At 36.0% G+C, this 25,568-nt stretch overlaps 1 protein-coding gene across 3 annotated transcripts; it reads left to right on the top strand.

The window, feature by feature from the left end:
• Window positions 1-2,659: 2,659 nt before the first annotated feature.
• Window positions 2,660-24,250, top strand: LOC140856489 (shaggy-related protein kinase kappa). 3 transcript variants are annotated; one of them, XM_073253930.1, is made up of 13 exons: window positions 2,660-2,948; window positions 4,205-4,447; window positions 4,747-4,839; window positions 4,927-4,986; window positions 5,076-5,348; window positions 18,340-18,414; window positions 19,136-19,192; window positions 19,261-19,401; window positions 19,538-19,588; window positions 19,678-19,773; window positions 23,004-23,087; window positions 23,183-23,285; window positions 23,925-24,250. In XM_073253930.1, the coding sequence occupies exons 2-13, from the start codon at window positions 4,298-4,300 to the stop codon at window positions 24,011-24,013; spliced, it is 1,272 nt and encodes a 423-aa protein (XP_073110031.1). In that variant the 5' UTR covers window positions 2,660-2,948; window positions 4,205-4,297; the 3' UTR covers window positions 24,014-24,250. The 3 variants fall into 3 exon arrangements, with proteins under 3 accessions (XP_073110031.1, XP_073110084.1, XP_073110057.1); XM_073253983.1 differs by lacking the exon at window positions 4,205-4,447 and having other exon boundaries at window positions 2,698-2,948; XM_073253956.1 differs by lacking the exon at window positions 2,660-2,948 and having other exon boundaries at window positions 4,183-4,447.
• Window positions 24,251-25,568: the final 1,318 nt, after the last annotated feature.

Here is a 25,568-nt window from a genome sequence, read left to right as displayed (position 1 = left end):
CCCTTGCTTCCACATGGCAAGTCCCCCCTTAAAATTTGGTGAGCCATGTGGTACTTTGTTGGAAGAACCATGAATCCACTTGCCAAGGACAAGATGCTCACCATGACACCGACCAGGGGAATGAGTTGGATATGGTTTTATAATACTCTCTTTCTTTTGAGATAGATGGGGACTTCTTGAGTTAATTATTTCCCTATGCCTATCAACTTATAGGCAGTATAGAACCATGATTCCATGGAGGTGCCAACCAAAAAAAGCCTTTGGTCATTGTGATGATGACGCCCTGTCCACGCCTTTGGTTTTCTACAAGATGTTTGGAGAAGATAAATTCATACATTTTTCAATACAACAGGCATGATGTTTTGCTCCAAAAGGAGAAATATACAAGAGCACAGATGGTTTAGGGATTGTGGAATGTGGACTGTGGATGTTCATCCACGTCAGCTATTTGGTCTTCGGGCTAAGGTGGTTTTGTTGGTCTCAACATGAGCAATCACAAAGCTATTAGCAAAGGGTTGGAGGTTGTATCTTTTGGGCAAAAGAATGATAAATGTTCTTTCGGGGTGCTAACATTGGATCATGCTTTGCATAGCTTTTAAAGCCTTCCAATTTTTTCCTCCCATCAATCAATATAGATCATGAAGCAGACATCATGCTTTAAAAGTTGTGCAAAATGTAATCCAACATGCTGCGAAAAAACATCAATCATTCTTTCTTTCGTATGAAAGATACAACCACACTGATTAGCGAATGGGTCAATATCATATATCAAACTTCAATATCCTTTCTATGTTCAATCGGATTATGCACACGAAAACATGAACAATTCAAAATTGACTCAAAATAAGATGAATCAATGTTAATTCAATCGAGAATAGAGTCAGGAGGTAAAAAAACTTGCAAAAATAAATGGATAAAATTAATCTTGATGGGAATACAAATCCCCTCCCTCCTTACATGTGACTGGGCTACGAACATAGAAGCATGAATGAGTCAAGAATAACTTAAAACAAGAATAAGGTCAAAATAATTCAATAATGAAAATACGAAAGGGTCAAGAATGAGTTGATAATGACTCAACCGGGAATGAGTCAAGAGAAAAAAAAAATAAAAGGTAAATGGCTTGCTTGGGATTCAAACTAACGACCTCTGGCTTTGATGCATATTTCATAATTAATTGATCCCTAGCAATTTAAATTGCAAAGGAAAACATTAATAGATGGTTTGGTTAGAAGAGGTAAAAACAAAGGCATGGAACTAGTTTGTTATGACTATGCGAGTGTCACAAGAATTATACAAGTGAAATTCGTAGGGAAACATCTCTCGAGATCCAAAAGCATATTCTTTTTAAGTTGGATGAGGGGTGCAATCATTATACTAAAAATTCGAAAAACATAGAATTAGTTGCATGTGAACAAGGAATGGTATATGTGGATTGTACTTGATGATTGCAATAGGTAAGCTAGAAGTAAACAACCCTTGATATATGTGTAGAGATTTCATATTGTCATAAATCAAAAATCATATCAATGCATCCAGCTTAATGATTCAATTAATTCGTTGCCAATACAACAATTCTATTTTTGAAACTAGCTTTTGACATTTAAGATGCATATGTGTGAAAAAAGGGACAAGAGTATTTGATGGATGACAGTAATCCCATCAATCATTAAACTACTTAGCATCATTTTTTTTAATATATGAAGTTAATAATTTTTTGTTTAGTTAGTGTCACTTCTCCTTGTTTCCTTTTTCTTTAATTTGGTTGCCTGTGGGCAGCTTGGGGAGATTGAGGTATTTGTACTCAACAATTTATACATCCAGATTTTAGCATTTTAGATAGTTAGCCATATAAAAAATTATTTCGCTAATGAAAAATTTTAATATTTATAAAAAAATTATATTTTAATCTAGATAATGTCATATTTCGAAGATAGAGTAATACAGTGTAACTATATAATCAGTTAATTACTTTTACCAATCTTCTGTATAGCTTATGAAAATTTTGGCTGTAAGGTTGTTGTTGTCTACGCATAGCATTCTCATTTGAATATATAGTAGATGAATCTATCCATCCAAATGATATTCATAATAGTTATGTTTGGATAGTTGATGAAAGACCCATCTATCAAATCTAATGGATCAAAGTAAGGATGAATATCTATGGTCCCATTTAAAGTAGTTGGTAGCCTTCCAATGGCAGATAAGATTGTCGGCATTAGTCTAGACATCTATTTTTTCATTAAATTTTTTCTTTTCTTGAAAAATCTCATCCATATCACATGTCAAACATGAATTTTAAAACTTCAATACTAATCATAATCAATTAAAATAAAATTAAATATATATTTTGTGGATCCAAAGCTTCTACTCATCCATCCCAAAACTAATACTGCATGCTACATAGTGCACTTAACTTATTCCCTTGGTTACCCTACCAAACGGCAGGGGATTGGTATGGTCCCTACTGATTGAACCATTTATAAGGTGCCACATCAATATCATGCATAAGAAAGTGAGGCTTTATAACATTTTGTCCTGAACATAGACTAGTTAAAGTATTATATCACTTTGTCATAAGATTGGTCACTTTTATTTATGGTCATAGAAATCCTACTTGTTACCTAAGCAAAAAAAAAAAAAAATCCTACTGCCTTTTGGGAAGGAGTAATTAGGGAGCTAAAAGTTGGTAGTGCGGTAGTGGACAGGGGAGGAGTGTCCATGGTGTCGCTCGCGCACTACCGCTCGTCAGATCCGCTTCAGCAGGCGTCAATGGGCGGTTAGCTTCTTTTGGCGTCTTACAGAGCCAGCCCTCTGCTGCTCTTTTGATCTTGGTAGTATCAATTCACAGCCTCTCCAGAGAGAGAGAAAGAGAGAGAGATTCTAGGGTTTTCTCTCTTGTAGGAAATGATTGGTCTTTGCTTTCCTTCAATCAGAATTCTCTCTGGGTAAGCGAGCATTAACTAGGGTAACAAAGATCCATTCTTCGTTTCTTCGGTGTTTTTTTGGACTCTTTCTTAAGATTCTTGGGTAGCATTTGTAGCTAATTCCCGTGATGGTCCCCGATCATTCGGTGTCGATGATGGAAAGTTATTTCTTGTGATTTGAGCTGTTCTTTTGTGTGTGTTTTTCTAGGGTAAGATAAAATGATGGGAAAGAAATTTTGCAAAAGATGGTTTTTAGTTGTCTGAGTTGATGGAAAGGGGTTTGAGTTTTTCTTTCCCTTTTTCTGGATTTGCATCCTCGAATCTACAAGGTACTTATGCCTTTTTTTTCTGTTTTGTTAAATAACAATGCGTCTTGAGAGAGTTAATGGGACAGTAACTTTTTGTTGCTTGATATTTTAACCAGGCATTTATCTAATCTAAATGTTTTCGAAGATTGTTATTTTAATGGTTGAATTCATGCAGCTTCTAGAAAATTACAATGTTTATTTCCAAAATGTAGAATTTTATGCAGTCAGTTAGAAAAAATAAAGGGGAAAGTTTTGTATAAACACAAATCCATGCAAGTTAATTCCTAGAACTTCCTTTACTTTTTTTTTTTTCCAATGGAAAACTATCGCTTGGAATAGAACCTCCTTCCACAGCTCACAAATTAGCTGCAGGATCATCATTAGGATATTTTTTATATTTTTTTGAAGGAATGGGTGGAGGTAGCAATATGTAGTAGTTAATATATATTATCAATTCAGAAAAGGAAATAGAATTATGTAAATTGGGTTCCATTAAATGTTTGGTGGGTGTAAAGTTCTAACTGTGTGTACGTATGGTGTGGGGTGTGGTTTGGGGGGCCGGGGGTCAGATGTTGGCTCTAAGCCTCTAGTATTTCCAGGGAACAGTCCATCTAATGATGGCTTCAAGGCAATAAGGATTGTGGCACATCCAACCAATGATCTTTACTGTTCATTATGATCTACAAGATGCACAGCGACTAAAAGAAAGGTTTTGAAGACTAGTTATCCATGCATCAAGTGGATGCTATGTCAATGTTAAGTTTCTTAAATATTTTCTTTTCCAAGTATTTGAAGCCACTAAAACACCTGAGTTTTTTCTGCATAGGACTTGAGGAATGCAATGAACAACATCGATCATTGACTTGGATTATGGTGTAAAAATGATCACTTTTTTGTGGACTTTCCAGATTGGATGAATATGGCAATGGTTTGAAGAGTTTTACCTATACTCAGGTTATCTATTGTCAGGTATGCGAGTTTCCTGTTGCAATAAAGGTTCGAATGAGAGGGTTGTAAAGTCAGTGGCTGAAATTAGCATAACACACACCTATCAGCAACCAAATGGCATCTGCCAGTCTGAGGCATAGTGGTGTGGGCACTTCTAGAGCAGCAAACAGTTTCAAGGGTTCATCCAGCTCAGTTGAATGGCTTGGAAGGGAGATGCTGGAGATGAGATTAAAGGACACCATGCCAGACCTGGACGAGGACAAAGTAACATTCTGTTTTTAATATTCTCTTGAAATGGTTATTGACCGGTCATATTCTTTAGACTAAAGTTCCCTATGAATGATTACTGTCTACTCCCAACATGCAAGAGATAATGCATCGATGGTGAATTTAACATTTATGACTGATTTTGTTCCATCAATCAAAAAATATTGTGCTTTGCCATTCGTTAAAAAATAGGGTACTTTCTTGATTCCTTTTTCAAACTAAGCAGGATATTTTTGTGGAACTTGTGTGTTAAAAAGTAAGATGCTTTGTCCCCTTCTTTTTTGTTTTTTTACCAGGAAATTGAGCCAGACATTACTGATGGAGTGGGTGCTGAACGGGGACATATAATTGCCACTGTTGTTGGTGGTCGAAATGGCCAACCCAAGCAGGTTGCCGGGAAATTTTCTGTGTTTATGTTTATCATTTTCTTATGGTTTACCCCTATGACAGTCACCAAATTTGTGATTACTAAACAGGCAGTTACTTACATAGCAGAACATGTGGTTGGAACAGGTTCTTTTGGAGTTGTATTTCAGGTATTGAACTTGTATTGCTTTTTCTCCAACTACTATATTTATTTGCTGTTAAATTAGATCTTAGAATCAGTTTTTCCTCTTCTTCTTAGGCAAAATGTAGGGAAACTGGAGAAATTGTTGCTATTAAGAAGGTTCTTCAGGATAAGCGTTATAAGAACAGGGAATTGCAGATTATGCACATGCTGGACCATCCTAATATTGTTGGTCTCAAGCACTACTTCTTTTCTACCACAGATAGAGAAGAACTTTACCTGAATCTTGTACTTGAGTTTGTTCCAGAAACTGTTAATCGTATTGCAAGGCAGTACAACAGGATGAACCAGCGTTTGCCACTCCTTTATGTCAAACTCTATACTTATCAGGTCCGTGCTATCACATGCTTTACGGTTTGTCTGACCTGTAACCCAGCAATTGTATCACTTTCAGTTGCTCATATCTCAGTTTTGGACCTTGAAATTTTATCATTATTGTCATTGGGAATCGCTGTTGCAATTATGGACTCTTCACATTCATTTCAAGTGGCAAAATATGTTCATCAGCTGCTTTTACTATAATTCATTTTCCTTAAATGGTGATTCAGCGACTGTCACTTTATGAGACATCTAATTTTTTAAGTTTTGTCCATGTCCACTAAATGCCATTCAGAGGTGGAGGCTTTTATTTGGTGTATAGTTCCATGTTAAATATTTAAGCAATCCTATGGTCTGAAGGCAACCATAGTACAGAAAACTTGCACGTGGTACGGTCTACCTTTATGCCTTTTTGAAGATCAGAAATGCCTAAACAATATCTTTATGCCAAAAGGAGATGATATCTATATATAATTACAAAATAGAACCTCTATCTACCAATATTGATGAACAGTAAATGTCTAATACCTAATATTTTCTTTAATGAAAATGAAGTTGATTCTAAGGTTTGTAACTTATATTTTCTAATATCTTTCTAACTGATAACTATTGTGGAATCTCCAAGTAAGAAACTAGTCTTCTGTACTTGTAAATCTTTACCTTAAATACCCATGCCTGCTTTTACATATACATGCATGCTCATACATATTATGTTACAGAGTAGCATATATTTGTATTTGTAATTCTTAAGTTTTTTTCTATTCCCCTCTTTCTTGCCACGTTTTCCCTCTCTTTTTAGCTAAATTTAATGGTTGAAGCTTGTCTTAAGGTATGACCTGGATGCTCCTTATTGCTTTTGGGTCTAGGACATGGATCTGGACTGAAACATTCCCTTAATGACATTAGATGGGTATGTGTTGTGTCTGAACTCTGCGGTGAACATGACATTATAAATTAGGTTTGAGCTTTATGAGGTAAACTCCTATCATTTGGAGGCAAACTGAAAACATGTTTGTGCATAACAGAATAAGGAATACCTCTCATGCATTTGCCTAAGGCCACATGTGCATTTGTAGGAGAAAGATAAAAAAATGTCTAATTTTAGTGCTTGAGAACATGCATTATGGTAGAGTAGGAGCAGGTATCTGAGTAGCCAGATCCCGATAGAACCTGTCACGTCCTGAACCCAACATCTGGATCGGATACGTGATGGCCGCACACTCCTTAGAGCAAGCCTTAAAGAATATGTAAGGCCAAATTAAATCATTACAACCTTAACATCCATAACAATTCATTTCAACAATAATCCGTAAAATCTTGCATAATTACAAATTAAATTTCTTCAATCATCTGATCATGACACTCTATCTATCCATCTGCTCATCCGTAAATTCAAGCCATACCCAATCATAAGCGTCCTGTAACTCTGAGAAGAAAAAGAAAGATGAAGAGGTGTGAGCTTTACAGCCCAGTAAGAATTTCTATATCACACTGATATAATAATATAATTTAAAAATAAGGATAAACAATAAAATATAAAATCTCATGTTCAATGTCCAGAATAATACAAACATTCATAAATTTTCTGTCTTGTTAAAATAGATGCATCATCATATATTAACAGGTGAAACACTTTTGTTCAACAATTATTTCATGTCTTATCTTTCATTTCTCTTTTCATAATCATATGATTTTTTTTTTACCTTTTTTTTCTGGCTCTGGACTATCCAAGTCTATACCCCAGTCATCATCCGAATCAATTTTCATATAAAAACCTTTCAAGGCTGTCCCAGGATGAGCTCCTGGTCGGCTGTCCCACGTACGAAAGCCCGTGAGAGGCTGTCCCAGGCATAAGCTTCTGGTGGGCTGTCCCAGGCATGAGCTCCTGGCCAGCTGATCCACCTGTAAGCCAGTGGGGGCTGTCCCAAGCATAAGCTCCTGGCGGGCTGTTCCAGGCATAAGCTCCTGGCCAGCTGTTCCACATGACAAAGCTAGTCCATACCATATATCTCTTTCTTTTTATTTAATCATTATGTGTTGATTTCATCAAATCAATTCTGACTTGCATTATGATCAATTCAGATATGTCATATCCATATAATCATGCCATCAATCTCTGATACATATATATTGACATAACATACTCATGCTCAAAATCAAATAACAATATCTCAGATATAATAAATTCATCGATCTCAGATCCGACGATGCAAAACCAATAATGCAAGACCAATAGTAAAATAGCATATATATAATGGTGATCATGTACAGGGATTCTTACCTTTATCGATGACTGATCCAAGCACAGAAATCAATGTTCTTCTTTTATTTATGAATTTCTCTAACAAAATATTCCACTCGATATCATATGCAGACAATCATTTCTTCATAATCCTGATCAAATATAAAAATCATATATGGAGAAAATTATCGATAATCGATCCTAATAACACAAATCTAGGATCTCTCTTAGAATTAACCAAAATTAGGATTTGTCTATGTATCAGGATCCTCCACTGATCTATAAGATTTTTAAAGAGAGAAAATTCATGAAGAGAGAGAAAATTATATAGAGAGAAAGTAGAGAGAAAAAGTGGAGAGAGAATCTTCGTATCCTTCAGATAAGATAATCATGATCGAGATCATCAGAGGTCCTATCAAGGTGACTCAATATGAATCAAATATTATAAATTTCGAATAAGATCGAGCTGGGATCAGATTTACTGCACGAATTTTGGAGCAATCTCAGATCATTTTATTTTCATCTCAAGTTTATCTCAGGGTCTGTGATGAAATCAAAGAGAGAGAGAAAGACTCTAGAGAGACAAAATTCATAAAAAGAGAGAAAGATCTAGAGAGAGAAAATAGTGAGAGAATCTAGAGAGAGAAAATATAGAGAGAATGTAGAGAGAGGAGAGAGGAAAGAGAGAGAAAGGAGGGAGAGGAGAGAGAGATTTCTCTCTTTTCTTTTTTTTTTTTTATTTTTCTCTTTTTCTTTTCTTTTTCTTTTCCTTCTTTCTTCTTCTTTCTTCTTCTTTCTTTTTCCTTTTCTTCCCACGGCCTCCCTTGGGCCGAAACAGGGGATGGATGAGGGGCTCCAGCTTGGCTTCGGCGAGGGCGACGGCTTCGTCGGAGGTCCGGCAGCAGGTGGAGGCGGCGGTGGAGCAAGGGATGGCCGGTGGCAAGGTTTGGCCGGCGAGAAATCAAGAAGAGATCGGAAAAATAGAGGACTGCCACGTTTTCTTTTGTTTTCCGGTCATTGGCCGGTCACCGGCGGCCAATACCTTCAGGAAAGAGAGATAAGGGGATGAGGATCCTATCCTAGGGATGAGACGCTGCAATCGACGGCGTCGGTGGCCGAAAAAGAGAGGAAAGGGTCCGGCCGAAACAGAGCAAAACAGGGGTTCACCTTGTTCATGGATTTTCTGACGGTCCCGACGGTCGATGAGGGTCTAAAGCCATGGGGAGAAAGAAAAGAGGGAGAGGAAAAAAATTTGGAGCCTTACCTGAGCTCCGGTGGCCTCTTCGACCTTCGATTTTCGATGAACACGAGAAGAGACTGCCGTGGCTTCTATGGAGAAAAGGGAAGGAATCGGGCTCAACGGTCGCCGGTGGAGGCTCGTGAGGGAGAGGGGAGTCTTATTTATAGAGGGCCCTAGAGTTTTAAGCATCCCAGAACTCTTCTCCATCCGGGATTCATCGGGGAGTCTTCTTCCCGTTCTGTGTTTTTTTTTTTTGTGTGGGCTTTTGGTTTTTGGGCTTGATCCAGGGTCCAAATGGGTCGGGGTGTTACATTCTCCCCTCCTTCAAATAATTTCGTCTTCGAAATTAAGTTATGTTGTTCGAGATACATATTTCAAAGTATCCATTCTTCATATCATTCTCAAGCTTACGATAATATCTTATATATTATTTATTTCTCATGATCTTGTTATAACAAAAATTATTTGAAATCTCAAACTCATTCCTTCTTATTGATTTCTCAACTTTTTGAAGAACTGTAACATTTTGGACTTGTATTAATATATCACTGTTATTTGTCTAATACATTTTCACTCGAAATTCATAATTATCTCAGACTATCCTTGATAGAAAAATAAATAAAGGTCAAACATCGGGCACTCTTCACAATCATCGATTTCTTTTTTCTCTTGACCTTCCAACAAATTTTATATGTAGACTCTCATCTTAAGAAAATCTCAATCTTCTATATCAGTCAAAGTAATAATATTAAATTTTTTAAAAAATATGAGATCTATGTCAGGATATTCTAAGTTTGAACTAATATCAGAACTATCAAGCTGTTAATAAACTTGAGATATTTAGAATTTCTTGGTATTATCTACAATGAAGCAACCTACTGATAAAAATTATCCGGCTATGATCAGATTAGATCAAAATTTATAGCATCCTTTCATTATCAATAAAATCCTTATTTGCAACAAATGTATTTCATCATAATATCTTTTGATTTAAAAGATTAATATTTCTAATCAATTTAATCCACCATGCTTTTGCTGCGCACTCTGATCTTAATTTATCAAATTATATAAGTCTATCAAAGATAAAAATATCCTTATATGTTAGATCAAGCAAAGGTAGATCCAACTTTCAAATTTCATATAAAATTTAGAGCAAAACTTTAAGTTTCTTTACTTTACTATCTGTTGGGCATAGCACATTAAAATTAAATCTTGATCCACTTCCTATGTTTGAAATCATTGTATAAGTTTCATCACTCTTCAAAAATCTAACATATTTAAAATTAATTAGAGTTAATCTTAGATATATCTTACAATCATTTAGATAATTTTCAAATCAATCTTCCTTTTTAAAAGAATTAATTCCAACTTGTCAAACTAGAAGAACTCAAGCCAACATCCTTGTAAGTAGAATCAACTTGATAATTTCTTGTAGAGCTCTCTTCATCACAACTCTTAATATTAATCGATAAATCCATACAAAATCTTGTCCCTTGTATAAGTCATTCAAAATTTAACACTAGCAAGATATCTTAGTTTAATTCAGAAATCCGAACTTTGACTTGAACAATTAATACACTTCACCATCTTCAACGATCACAAGAAAAATTAAAAAAAATCTAATCCAAAGATGGTAATACGAATTATTAAAGATTTCATCATAACCTGTATATCATACTCTGACAAAATAAATTTTTCTTCTTCAATTTAACAACAATATCAAAATACTTTTGATCCACTTAGAAAAGTAAGCTTTTGATTTAAAATTCAATGCAACTTGAAAGATCAAGAAATCATATTCAGAATATGATATTTTGAGTAACCAAAGATTTTACCAAGATGTGTATCTCATATTCTCATAATAAAATTCAAGTATATTTTTTTCATCTAAATCGAGTTTCATATATGACTTCTTATAGGTTCAATGCTCAAAAATATTTCTCTCTCATATGATGTAATTTCTTCTTAGACCATATCCTAACTTCCTTCTGATAAATTTAAAATTTGTAATGCTTAGATAATTAACATCAAAATCAGAAAAATTATCATGATTTTCTTCTATATAAGTTTAGCATTCCAAAATCATCGAGTATACTCAACATAACATATCAATACCTCCCACTTCCTTCCAGGGTCAACTCTTCTTATATTCAGGCCATCCTACTAATTAAAATCCAAGATATAACTCGTCAATTCTATTATAGATATCATATGCCACTTATGCATAAATTTCATCTTAATATCTATTGATTCGAAATCTAAATATTGAATCTTCTCTTTTATATCTAACATGTTCCTCATGATCATAACCAAAGTTTAGGTATCACCAAAATTACAATTCTGAATAATTATAACCTTAAACTCAAATACCACTTAAATCATATTTTCTTGTGATCATAACCTAAACTCTAATATCATTCTATCATACCTTTAATGATCATAATCTTAAACTCTGATATTATCAATCATACTCTATTGATTATAATCTCAAAATTTTGATATCACTTATATGACAATCCCTAGTGACCTTAAACTTGAGCTTTAGTACTGTTCTATCATATTCTCTAATATCACTCTGTTACATCCTATTGATCATGCATAAAGTTTTGATATCACTTCATAATCTCTAGTGACTTAAACTTAAGCTCTAATATCATTTTATCAAATCCTAATCACTTATATCATAATTCCCAATGATCATAACCTAAACTCTGTTATTACTCTGTAATATTTAAATCACTTATATTATAATCCTTAATGATCATAACCTGAGCTCTGATATCACTTTGTCACATTCCGAACCCAACATCTGGATCGGATACGTGATGGCCGCACACTCCTTAGAGCAAGTCCTAAAGAATATGCAAGGCCAAATTAAATCATTACAACCTTAACATCTATAACAATTCATTTCAATAATAATCCGTAAAATCTTGCATAATTACAAATTAAATTTCTTCAATCCTCTGATCAGATATTATGACACTCTATCTATCAATCTGCTCACCCGTAAATTCAAGCCATAGTCAATCATAAGTGTCCTGTAACTCTGAGAAGAAAAAGAAAGATGAAGAGGTGTGAGCTTTACAGCCCAGTAAGAATTTCCATATTACACTGATATAATAATATAATTTAAAAATAATGATAAGCAATAAAATATAAAATCTCATGTTCAATGTCCAGAATAATGCAAACATTCATAAATTTTCTGTCTTGTTAAAATAGATGCATCATCATATATTAACAGGGGAAACACTTTTGTTTAACAATTATTTCATGTCTTATCTTTCATTTCTCTTTTCATAATCACATGATTTTTTTTTAATCTTTTCTTTCTGGCTCTGGACTATCCAAGTCTATACCTCAGTCATCATTTCGAATCAATTTTCACATAAAAGCCTTTCAAGACTGTCCCAGGATGAGCTCCTGGTCGGTTGTCCCACGTACGAAAGTCCGTGAGAGGCTGTCCCAGGCATAAGCTCCTGGTGGGCTGTCCCAGGTATGAGTTCCTGACTGGCTGATTCACCTGTAAGCCAGTGGGGGCTGTCCCAAGCATAAGCTCTTGGTGGGCTGTCCCAGGCATAAGCTCCTGACCGGCTGTTCCACATGACAAGACTAGTCCATACTATATATCTCTTTCTTTTCATTTAATCATTATGTGTTGATTTCATCAAATCAATTCTGACTTGCATTATGATCAATTCAGATATGTCATATCCATATAATCATGTCATCAATCTTTGATACATATATATTGACATAACATACTCATGCTCAAAATCAAATAACAATATCTCAGATATAATAAATTCATCGATCTCAAATCCGACGATGCAAAACCAATAATGCAAGACCAACAGTAAAATAGCATATATATAATGGTGATCATGTACAGGGATTCTTACCTTTACCGATGATTGATCCAAGCACAGAAATCAATGTTCTTCTTTAATTTATGAATTTCTCTAACAAAATATTTCACTCGATATCATATGCAGACAATCATCTCTTCATAACCCTGATCAAATATAAAAATCATATATGGAGAAAATTATCGATAATCGATCCTAATAACACAAATCTAAGACCTCTCTTAGAATTAATCAAAATTAGGATTTGTCTATGTATCAGGATCTTCCACTGATCCATAAGACTTCTAGAGAGAGAAAATTCATGAAGATAGAAAATTTTAGAGAGAGAAAGTAGAGAGAAAAAGTGGGGAGAGAATCTTTGTATCCTTCAGATAAGATAATCATGATCGAGATCATCAGAGGTCCTATCAAGATGACTCAATATGAATCAAATATTATAAATTTTGAATAAGATCGAGCTAGGATCAGATCTATTGCACGAATTTCGGAGCAATCTCACATCATCTTATTTTTATCTCAAGTTTATCCTAGGGTCTGTGATGAAATCAAAGAGAGAGAGAAAGACTCTAGAGAGACAAAATTCATAAAAAGAGAGAAAGATCTAGAGAGAGAAAATAGAGAGAGAATCTAAAGATAGAAAATGTAGAGAGAATGTAGAGAGAGGAGAGAGGAAAGAGAGAGAAAGGAGGGAGAGGAGAGAGAGAAAATTTCTCTTTTCTTTTTTTTATTATTTTAATTTTTCTCTTTCTCTTTTTCTTTTTTTTTTCTCTTTTTCTTTTCTTTTTCTTTTTCTTTTTCTTTTCCTTCTTTCTTCTTCTTTCTTCTTCTTTCTTTTTCCTTTTCTTCCCACGGCCTCCCTTGGGCTGAAACAGGGGACGGACGAGGGGCTCCAGCTTGGCTCCGGCGAGTGCGACGGCTTCGTCGGAGGTCCGGCAGCAGGTGGAGGCGGCGGTGGAGCAAGGGATGGCCGGCGGCAAGGTTCGGCCGACGAGAAATCAAGAAGAGATCGGAAAAACAGAGGACTGCCATTTTTTCTTTTGTTTTCCGGTCATTGGTCGGTCACCGGCGGTCAATACCTTCAGGGAAGAGAGATAAAGGGATGAGGATCCTATCCTAGGGATGAGACGCCGCAACCGATGGCGCCGGTGGCCGGAAAAGAGAGGAAAGGGTTCGGCCGAAATATAGCAAAACAGGGGTTCACCTTGTTCATGGATTTTCCGACGATCCCGACGGCCGGTGAGGGTCTAAAGCCATGGGGAGAAAGAAAAGAGGGAGAGGAAGAAAATTTGGAGCCTTACCTGAGTTTCGGTGGCCTCTTCGATCTTCGATTTTCGATGAACACGAGAAGAGGCTGCCGCGGCTTCCACGGAGTAAAGGGGAGGAATCGGGCTCAACGGTCGCCGGTGGAGGCTCGTGAGGGAGAGGGGAGTCTTATTTATAGAGGGCCCTAGAGTTTTAAGGATCCCAGAACTTTTCTCCGTCCGGGATTCATCGGAGAAGAAGACTCCATCGGGAGTCTTCTTCCCGTTCTGTGTTTTTTTTTTTTTTTGTGTGGGCTTTGGATTTTTGGGCTTGATCCAGGGTCCAAATGGGCCGGGGTGTTATAGAACCTCAAACCTCCTTTGAAGGCAAACTGAAAACATGTTCGTGCATAACAGAATAAGGAATACCTCTCATGCATTTGCCTAAGGCCACATGTGGTTAGGAGAAAGCTAAAAAAATGTCTAATTTTAGTGCTTGAGAACATGCATTGTGGTAGATTAGGAACAGGCATCTGAGTAGCCAGATCCCAATAGAACCTCAAACATCCTTTGAGGCTTTGACTATTAATTTTACTACTTCAATGTTGAAACTATTTAATGAAGTTGCTGCTTGTGCCACTTCTCTAGAAAATCCTCCAAATAATTGGTGAATGCATCCAGAGTTCTGGTCTCCCTTCTACATGAAGTTACACTGATGATGAAACCTGGACAATTCTTTCTAATTAAATTTTATCTGCATATGAGCATAGAATCAGGTTAAGCCTCGATGTCACATTTTCGTCAAGAAAATGGGAACTCCAAAAGAACTGGTTAACATAAAGCATTAAGCAAGAACTGGAGCCAGGAAAGCACAATAAGCATAAGCAAGTAAAACCATCTGGACTCTCTTGAACTGCAGATGTTTTAACTACAAATTATCAATCCAATGGACTACAAAACAAGTAGTACTTTTTAAGAAAATCTAATGATGCTAATGTAACTAATATTTCATGCCAACAACAGTAAAATTTTGTTTTATGCAGCAAGTAGGATGTCTTTAAGTTGTGTTAGGCGTCCACCATCAATTTTTTTTTTTAAAAAAAAAATCAAAATTTTAAATTATAGTCAACTGACTCAGGATTCTCTCAAATCACAGGCCATTTTAAGAAATTACTTCATGCATCAACTTTTTCCAGCTTGTTGGAGATGACCTTGTTTGGTCATATCTGATTATGATTACCATGTCTAGTCATGGTTGGCTTTTTACTTGATGCTCCCGGAAACCCAATTCTGTCTTGTCAAGTGACCATGATTAGAACTAAACTTGTAGGTACAGAGTCCAGTACACAACTGATTTAATTCTGACCCTAGAAGTCCTGCATCTCTACAATGAATTAAGGATATAGTAGTAAATTTAAGCATATGTTTATCACAACTGTTATGGCATCATGCAACTATCATTCATGGTAATATGCAAGAAGTTGTGGAAGGGGAACACTATAGAAAAATAAATTTCTAGATTCACTACAATTGGTATATGAGAAGGTGGTGAATCTGCTCGTATCCATTAGCTATGAAGACCCACCAGCTGGTTTCCTGTAAATGACTAACATGCTGGTGATTTAGTATAATTTATGAAAGTTTCCAGATGTAGACTAACTGTTATTTTATAGAAGATGCAATACTGGCTAATTCGAAGCAAGAGATGTCTTCTTTAACCTTAAAACAAATATTTTAGGGCCTGATTGCCAGAGTAACTTATATGGTGGCAGGATATTTTGTTCTTGGAGAAGGTGATGGAAGGAAAAGAATCTTAAACAATGAGGGGAGCATTCCATCTGGCAATCCACTGCAAAATAGGATTCTGTGTTCCATCTGAAAGGTGTTTTAACTTTAAGGGCTGCTAGGAATAAAGATTTCCCATTAAACTCCTAGTTTTTTGGCTAAGCGTAGATTAAAAACATAATCTATCGCTGGGTAAGATGCTCCGGCATCCAAACAGGGTCTTAGGATTTTCTGAATTTGTTATTGTCTGACTCAGAAAACTTTGTAAAGTGTAGTTTCAAGGGTTTAGCTACCAATCATAGTCATTGTCTGAATTATGACAGGTGAGTAGTAGTACCAACTACTGGTATCACCCAGAAACTCCAAAACTTGGGTTCCTTGATGTCTTAGACATCCATATATTGGGAATACTTCATTACATTGTTGATGCTTCAGATTGGCTCATCATGATAGCATCTGTACCGCACATCTATTTTTGGCACTTCTGCATGCTGCTTGACTAGTCTAAAATAATATCTAACAAGATTTAGTAACTTGTATAGAGCATATATCCTAACTAGTCCAAGCAATTATTCATTATATACATGTTCAATCATATTTTCTCACACATCTGAAAGATAGAGATGTCCTATTTCAAATTTCTTAAAATTCAGTATGCTAGACACTCTACAGATTAGTCAATATTTTAGTTTCAATGATAATTTAATATGTTACTTCTCACTGCATGCTATATAAAAATTTCACTTTGCGAAATAATTCATCCTCCTAGCAACCATTCCAATCCAATCTGTCATTGAATGATGATTTGGTGTATGGAACATTGTGCTACAAATGCATGAAACTATTGTCTGGTTAGGATCTTACATAGTTAATTACATATGTACATGCGTTACTGCATATATGCATCAGACATGTAAGTTATACTAGAAGTCATATATGAGGTGAATTGAGCTTCACATAAGCCTTTTCTTTTTTCTTTTCCCTACAAAACAAGAAAAAGAAGAAAAAGCTTATATAGGAATAGGACTTGATTCACCTTATGCCTTGAGATGTTGCTCTTCAAAAATACGTCGAGACTACAGAGTGGGGCTATATAATGTAATGAATACTCATACAATAGATTATTTCATGTTAGTTGCATAACTTGCATATGTACGCCATCTATGGAAGGTAACTTTAATATGCTTTTCTTCATTTTGAATGCCGCGATTGGTAGGAAAGGGCCGGATATGTTAATTTTTGCATGATGCCATCATGCGCAGAGTCAAATGACTTGAAATGCAAAGTTGATGTATCAAATCTAATGGTAACATTTCAGTTTTACACAAAAAGTTTGATATGGTAATATTAAATCAAAGAAGGCCATCCTTTGATGTATTAACATCTATCTAAGGTCTTAAAAACTGGTGGGATGGGCAGTGTCCCGACCGTTCTGTCCATTCCTGTGAAAAAAGGGGACTGGGATCAGGGGTGGGAGAAGAAAAAGGAAAGAGAAAAGGAAGGAAGGAAGGGAGAAGAAAAAGCAAAGAAGAAAGGAAGGGAGAAGAAAAAGCAAGGAAGGAAAGAAGGAAGAAGTGAAGGAAAAAAGAAGAAAAAGGAAAGAAAGGAAGCAGGAAAAGAAAGAAAGAAAGGAATGAAGAAGAAAGAAATGAAGAAGGAAAAGAAAGAAAGGAAATAAAGAAGGAAAAAGAACGAACGAAAGAAAGAAATGAAAGAATAGTGGGGGAGGAGAGAGATGGAGGGTGCTTACCGGGACAGCCGCCTAGATAGGGAAAAAATCAAAGGGCATCCTGTTTTGTGGAAAAACCGGGATACCCTCATCCCATAGGATTTAAAACCTTGTTGACATCAAGATATATTCACAACAAGTGTATTGCAGTGTCGGATAATTACTTACCAAAGTTTGACATGATAGACAAGTCCAATTGCAGTGCTCATTTTTTAACCTTGGTTTACATCAAATCATGCTTGTTACTTTTGTAAGTAGCTCTAATGTTGAATGGAAAAACTATGGCTATGTGGCTAATTCCTTTGCTTTTAGACATACAAGCACATTCTTGTGCATGCATACAGATCTAGATAGAGGGATACACATACTTGCATATACATGGAATGCATTACTCGTCGAAGCAAAAGTGCAAAACATCCAAGTGGACTGCATCATCAAGGGATGCATGCAGTCTTGGTTGGCCAGTTAGGTCCTTATGCTTGACTCTCTCTCTCTCTCTCTCTCTCACACACACACACACACACACACACACACAAACCAGCAAATGTTACATCCACAAGTTGAGTTCGGCCCATTAGATCCTTTTATGAGTTCATTAACATGTCTTCCATAAGCATAGACACAACCAATAAGCCTTACCCCTATTTGGAATCGCTGTTGGTTCATAGTTTATGTTATTTTGCTCTACATCAGGTTTTGTGCCTGATCTGATCTTTTGTTCATTTAACTGTCATAATAATGATAAAGAACATGCTAATTTGTACATACGATACTTTCAGCGAAAATAATCCTCAGGTTGTCATTGGAAGCTGCCTTGACCCTTTTTTTTTAATTTTTTTTTTTTTCATGAGACCGTATGAATCTTATTGTATATGCAATTCTTCATTTTTTCAGATATGCAGAGCACTTGCTTACATCCATAACAGTGTTGGCATCTGTCATCGAGATATTAAACCTCAAAACTTGCTTGTAAGATCCTTCTCTCTTCTTCCTGAGAATGTATTTATATTAGACAGACTTCTAACTGTGCCCCATCTGTATATCACAATCATGTTGTCTGTTTGCATCCATATGCATGCATACTCACAATCTTTAACATACTGCCATCAACAGGCTCAAGGAAGGCTTTTCACGGTCACATCAAGCGTTTGATATTTATTTTCCAGAAATCCAGGCTTTAAATGTATTTTCATCATCAAATTAGTAGTCTTGCTGTTGAAAAATATTTTTTTAGCTCGGCTAGCCGTGTAGCGAGAATTTAAAAAATATGTCTACTGTTGTGTCTTTACACATGTATGATGAGCAGAAAATCCTTGGTTTTCTGAGGCAGTTAATTCTCAAAGTGGTGATAGGATGTTTGATTGTTATTAAGTGTTCCATGTCCTCTCTTATCCTAGTTTTTGTTTTGCATATTCACCGTGCACATGCTGTAAGCCAGGTTTATAAGTCTCCAGTCACATGCATAGGTATCAACTTGTAAGAAGCTCTCAATTAAATGGGGGACATTAGTTGACTTAGAGAAATGTTATATTTCATTAATATAGTTTTGCCATGACAAGTGAATAATATAGACATGGTAATTATTGAACCAGTTGGATTTGATGCTGTCTCCAGCTGAAACATGTCTTGCATAAACTCTTGAAAATTCATTGATTATGCTGATCACCACATACTAAACTGTTGTTTTCAGGTTAATCCACATACGCAACAGCTCAAATTGTGTGATTTTGGCAGTGCAAAAGTATTGGTAAGCCTTCTTTGCATAATATTTTTTGTTTGATTGCTTTAAGCTATGGTTCTGTTGTTATAATCCAGGTGAAAGGAGAACCAAATATCTCTTACATATGCTCGAGATATTATCGTGCACCTGAGCTCATATTTGGTGCAACTGAGTATACAACCGCAATTGACATGTGGTCTACAGGCTGTGTAATGGCTGAGTTGATACTTGGGCAGGTTGTTTCTTTCTCATTTGGAAGTTTAATTTGTAATTTTTAAATTCTATGCTATTGTATATAGTGTTTCATCAGGTTTTCTACTCCTTATTACTCCAAAAGTTCTAATATTTAAGTCAAATGCATGGCTAGTGTAGCCCTTGTTTCCTGGAGAAAGTGGAGTTGATCAGCTGGTTGAGATCATCAAGGTGATACCATTATATAATAAGTGCACATCCTCTTTATATTCTCCTGGTTTTCTGAATCCCAGTTCTGTGTCCATGGATATGTTTCAAAGGTTCTGGGAACGCCCACAAGAGAAGAGATAAAGTGCATGAATCCAAATTACACCGAGTTTAAGTTTCCACAGATAAAGGCACATCCATGGCATAAGGTAAATACAAACTAAGTATCTTAGTTTTGTATGACTTTGTTCATCTTATTTGGGCAAATGTGTCTAGCCATTTTTTTATTGAGATTTAGCTTGACTGATTGCTTGTCCAAACCCCTGAAAGCATCAATATAGGGCATAAAGCATTATACTTTCCGCTAATCTTGTTGAGTACCTTTTTATGAACTTTCTTTCTTTGGATTCTAATGAATATTCTATTGCCTTCTTAAGAGAAAAGGAAGAGAGTTTGTCATACTTGATGACATTATTTTTTGTAAGGGAAGAAAGACTACACTCCTGGTATGATGATTTTGGAATACCTTCACGTTAAAAGAAGAAGAAATCTAAAGAAGATTTTTTTTTTTTTTAATATTTGCCAAATAGGAAGCATGTTTTCTGTTTTTTCACCTTGATACTCAAACTAAAATGCCTGACACCATTTATACCAGGTTGGCTTAATTGGATGAAACGTATGAAAATTAAAATTTGAGGATGTATAATAATATATCCTTTTCTAGCAGTATGTGATCTCCACTTTCCTGTGTTTATGGTTGAACACATTATCTATAACGATCAAATATACCAAAATGTAAGGAATTCATCTCGTGGCTTGTAAATATATACAACTTAAACACATTATCTATAATGATCAATCATCCCAAAAATTTAACTCATCTCGTGGCTTCTAAATATATACAACCATTGAGCAGTTAAGTTGTCATCTAGTTAGTTAATCTATAATGCATTGATTGAAAGCTTAGTCATATATATACAAGTTTTGAATTGTTGAAGATGACATTTTTTTTTTCTGTTGTGGTTGTAGAACTTTCATATACAATTATAAGACAACCAGTAGTGTTCCACACAAAAAATGACAGTTCCAGATATAGGTCTGTGAAACATGTTTGTTTGTGATATTATTGAATCATTTCCAGCTTGAGGATATGCATGCTAAGAAATAGTCATTTCCATTCTTCAGCTGTGATGGAATTAAGAACAACTACCAACTATGACCTCCCCCAAAGACCTGATTTTGTCAACAACATAGAGGAATGGTACTATGGCTGTTTCAAATATCATATTAACAAACTTTTCGATGTTTCTGCTATATAAAATAAGTGGAGGGTACATGATGTGGAACATCGCAGATGGTGCTTATCAAGACATGCTTATTGCATTTAAATATCTTAATTGTCATGAACTAAGGGTTGCCTCAATGGTTATACCTCTCTGCCTAGGAACTAGAAGTTTCGTGTTCAAGTCTTGAGTGGTCCATCCTCAAGGATTTGGATCTAGCTAATCATACATATATCCTAATTATCATCTTCAAGGTTCACCAAACTAGTATTAGGGGTCATATTGGCCGACTACTGGTTTCTGTACATTACCAAACCGAGGCATACCAAAACTAGGGGGATGGAGAAGGAGAGGGAGGGGGATAGAGAGAGCATAGGGCTTCCTTGAACAGAGAGGTTGAGAGAGAGATGGAGAGCTAGAGGCGAGTGAGAGAGCGAGAGAATAGGGAGGATGAGAGAGAGACAGAGGGAGAGATGGATGCATATCAGTCTGTCATCGTTGTTATTGTTGTAGGCAGCAGCATGATAATGAAAACCTAATGCTAGTGCAAGAGAAATGAGCAAAAGGCATGACTTGAGAGGTGAGTGAGGGTCTGGCTTAGCCGTGGATGGTTATATAAAACATGAACCGCCCAAACTACCTTGAACTGAGTCAAACCAAGCGGTTCCATCTGGTTTGGACTAATTCGAGGCCCAGACTGAATCGGAAGGCTGTGCATCCCAAGTAACTGACTGGTCCAAGTTAGTATGCTTCGGATCGGGTGGTTCAAGACAGTTTGGCCGTCCTTAATCATCTTGCTATGATGAATGAGATGGATGCCTTTTTTTAAATTTGAATATGCCCTTGATTTTGCAGTTTAGTATGTTTTGGAATGTCTAATATCGTAACTTATACATAAATAAAGGACTTGAAACTTTTTTCAAAGCTAAATCATGCTGTTTAACTATCATCTGAAGCATCAGTAGGAACACATCCTGTGGATACATGTCTGGAACAAGTAAAACTACTGCATGAAATCTGGAAAAAATTGAGGTGGCAATGAAATTCATGATCTCAAATAAGTCATGCTACTAATGTATGAATTTTTGGATTCTGGTTACTTGTTCTATATATAATCAGATGATTTTTCGTTAAACCATCTAGGTTCAAATTTGTTGTTAGCTCAAACTGAAGCTGTTCTCTTCTAGAAATGGAAAGTTTGGGAGGCAAGGTAGCTCAGTCAATTTGACCATCTTAGTTTGAAACAGTTTAAGTAGCTCAGTCAATTTGACCATCTTAGTTTGAAACAGTTTAATAAATTGGAAATAAGAGCTATTAAGAGGACCAGCAAAGTGCACTTTACTGTTGGGTAATGAAGTATGCAGCTGCATCCCGATCCAGTTGTGGGAAGACTAGCTCTCACATTAATTCAATAAAAAGAAATAGTTAATAGAAGGATGTCATCCTTTGTCAAGATATGACAGCAAATAATCTTGTAAAAGAGAATTTGGAAGAACGAGTATCGCTAACAACACCTGACTGACCCTCTTGTATTAGCTCAAATTTTCTTGAAGACCACCAGTCGAGTTGTTAAGAAAGAGGAAGCTTCCTTTTCAATCAGAAGCGTTTGCCTCATGCATGGCTCAACATCTCGCATGCATGTCGATCCTGATTATTTTGGCTTATTATGGTCTGACATCTCCTATGCATGTTCATGTTGGCTAATCCAACAAAAGATCAAGAGACTTAAGTTCCTCTTTTCCGGACAATCATCCATATAAGTTAAATTTCTACACAATTGTTTGAATTATTTGAATTTTCTGGCTAGTTGCACGTTGTCTTGAATGTATAGGACAGTTCAACTTTTGCGTCAGCTTATGAAAACTGTATCTTTCCAGCTAGCACAGCTCTGAAGGTCTTGCTTAAATGCACAATCGCTTTTCTTAATAATTTAATCCCTATTTAGGCTCTGTAAATTCGTTAACTTGGACATAGCATTAATATATTGTTCAATCTGCTAGTTTGAGAACAGAGCAGCTGCATGCATAAACCTAATTAAGATACCCATACAAATTACATCAGTGGGAGATTTCAGATAAGACCAAAAGTTGGTGTATTAATAGCCCTTATGGTTTTTTTTAAAAAAAAATTATATTTTGATATTTTTCTTGCTCCAGGTTTTTCAAAAGCGACTGCCCCCAGAAGCAGTTGACCTGGTATGCAGGTTTCTGCAGTACTCGCCAAATCTCCGGTGCACTGCTGTAAGTTCAGGATCAGATCATACCCTTCGAATAGCATTATTTATTTGAGATGGTACCATTATACTGTTGAATTCTGAGCATGTGAGAACCTGCAGTTGGAAGCCTGCATGCACCCTTTCTTTGATGAGCTGAGAGATCCAGATACTCGTCTACCCAATGGTCGTCCTCTTCCTCCGCTCTTCAACTTTAAACCTCAAGGTAATGAACTCTTCAGACATTGATCATAGCATAGCAAGTAATTCTCATATTTCTGTCAGCTAATATCATATAAATTCACATGTGGCTGTGACTTTCTAACTGTTCAAACGCCATCCTACCTCCAAGAGCTTGCTGACCTGTCATTGGACTGTTGCTCTATTTCATCTTTATACCTGTTTTTCTGTAATCTCCTTTATCTACCATGAGGCAATACTTAGGCGATGTGAATTATATTTTGCTTGTTTGATTTCCAATATCATATTATGAATGCAATAACTTAAATGTGTCATTTATCTACAAATTCTTCAGTGCAATTTTACCATTTGTAGTCAGTAATTCAGAACTTGTTGAGGGTCCAATGAAGCAGTCCCGGTACATGATCTTTATATAAGCATTATATAACCATATTACCATCTTTGATTGAATACTTGTTTTGGAAATTTAATGTCCAAAGTTTTGCTAATATTCTACCTATATAATGATTCATAAAGCATATAAACCCAGTATATTTTCTACCTTTTATTTTATAATTTTCAATTTTTAGCTGATCACATATGTGCAAGTAAATATGTACATTTTCAGCATTTGCATTGATTCATAGGCCTCTGTTTCTGACTTGCCTTCTCTTGGCCTCTGCAGAGATAATGTGCATACCTCCAAATGCTCTTGAACGCCTTGTTCCAGAGCATGCGAGAAAGCAGAGTTTGTTCATGGCCTTGAATACTTAGTTGGGTTGAGAATCCAAACATCCCAGTTATCCCTCTGGATCTGTTCGTTTGGTTTGTTGGTTCATGAGATATGTAAATTCACTGTCTTTTTTTTCTCCCCTTTCAATTCCTTTGTCGATATTTTTCTTTTCTTTTTATTTTTTCCTTTAAATCCGGATCTGTGTGTGGTGAAGAAGATGGTTGTAGACCATTGGAATTGCCAGATATCGTGAGATGCCAGAGGCTTGTGTTAGCATATCAGTTTCTATCATTATGTAATTTGCGGGTGTCATACTGAATTCTAATTTGAGATGCTTCAATTTCCATCAAACAGAATCAAAATTGACTTGCAAATTCCAACTTCAGTGGGTGGGCCATTCCTCTTTAGAAAGAAAAAACGCAAAAGGTCTGACTGCAATGAGTTCTATGCTATGAATTTTAGTATCTGACTTGAGCCCTATGACTAAAACCACAACTCCAGTGCTGTAAAGTCATCGATGAAGTTCTCCAATCATTCCATTTTGGACCGCCTGAATCAGCTGTTGATTCTGAGCTGGTAGAACTCATATTGTCGCCAGCGGTACTGACATGGGCAAAAATTAGGTTCCATATTTTGAGTTGGGGCATCTGCGTTGAGCCCTATAAGCAAACAATCACGATTAAATGAGTGGACGGTTGAATCTGAAATAGCAAAACCAGTTACTGTGCGTTTGTACATAGCTATTGAGAAAAATTGTGATGACTTGAACCAAAATAAAACAGTTCTGGAGCAAAACCCTAAACGATCAAGGCTTAACAAAAATCTTGTAGATGTTCCAGACTCGCCGGGAAGAGAGACTCCAGTTGAGATTCCGATGCTGGTACGAGCTCTTGACACCTGAAAGAGCACGATATAATTCTGTGGAGAGAAGAAGGAACATGCTCCGCTAGCTTTGGGTGTGTTTGGTTAGTCATTAAAAAAATATTTTTTTTTTATTTTTTAATTTTTAAAAAATAAAAATTAAAAAATAATATTTGATAACGTCATAAAAAATAAAAAATAAAAAATAAAAATAATTATTTTGTATGGCAGTTAAAATTTTGGTTGCCGCAACTTCCAGGCCCTGAGGAGCAAACTCTCGCTGGAACAAATTGAAAAAATTATACCGGCATCTTCGGAAGAAATTCTGTCCTATACTATATGTACATTATAAGCAATGCACCATCGAAACAAATCAAATCTGAGGTGCCCAGAGAGATAATTTGAGACAAATATATGACGCATGCAAAACTATTATGATACAGGATATAATTTTTCAAAAATTAAGATCATCAGAAGATTATACTATATCTAGATGAATAATGTTATGGAATGGATTGTCAAGTTCGTTATCGAACATTCCAGAGGAGCTCTACGGATGTTTGCTGCCGCTTTGCACGCTTTTTTCTTTTTTTTTTGGGGGGGGGGGGAGGGGGATAATCTTTTTTCGGATGTCGTTTGTTGTGTTTATGCTCATGTTGTATGAGTAGTCCACGTATAAAAATCGATCTGGTATAATCTTGTCTTGTGCAAGGGGAAACCCTACGCTACACCGCG

This window comes from Elaeis guineensis, chromosome 1 (genome assembly GCF_000442705.2).
Source record: "Elaeis guineensis isolate ETL-2024a chromosome 1, EG11, whole genome shotgun sequence".
NCBI lineage: Eukaryota > Viridiplantae > Streptophyta > Magnoliopsida > Arecales > Arecaceae > Elaeis > Elaeis guineensis.
Note: the sequence above shows the minus strand (reverse complement) of the source record. Positions and strands in the feature narration are given on the sequence as shown.

Excerpts from the sequence above, each read along its gene's own strand:
- LOC140856489 (XM_073253930.1), top strand. The coding sequence starts at position 4,298 with ATGGCATCTGCCAGTCTGAGGCATAGTGGTGTGGGCACTTCTAGAGCA. Across the intron at positions 18,415-19,135 it reads TTAAACCTCAAAACTTGCTT|GTTAATCCACATACGCAACA; the intron begins GTAAGATCCTTC and ends TGTTGTTTTCAG. Across the intron at positions 23,088-23,182 it reads CAAATCTCCGGTGCACTGCT|TTGGAAGCCTGCATGCACCC; the intron begins GTAAGTTCAGGA and ends GAGAACCTGCAG.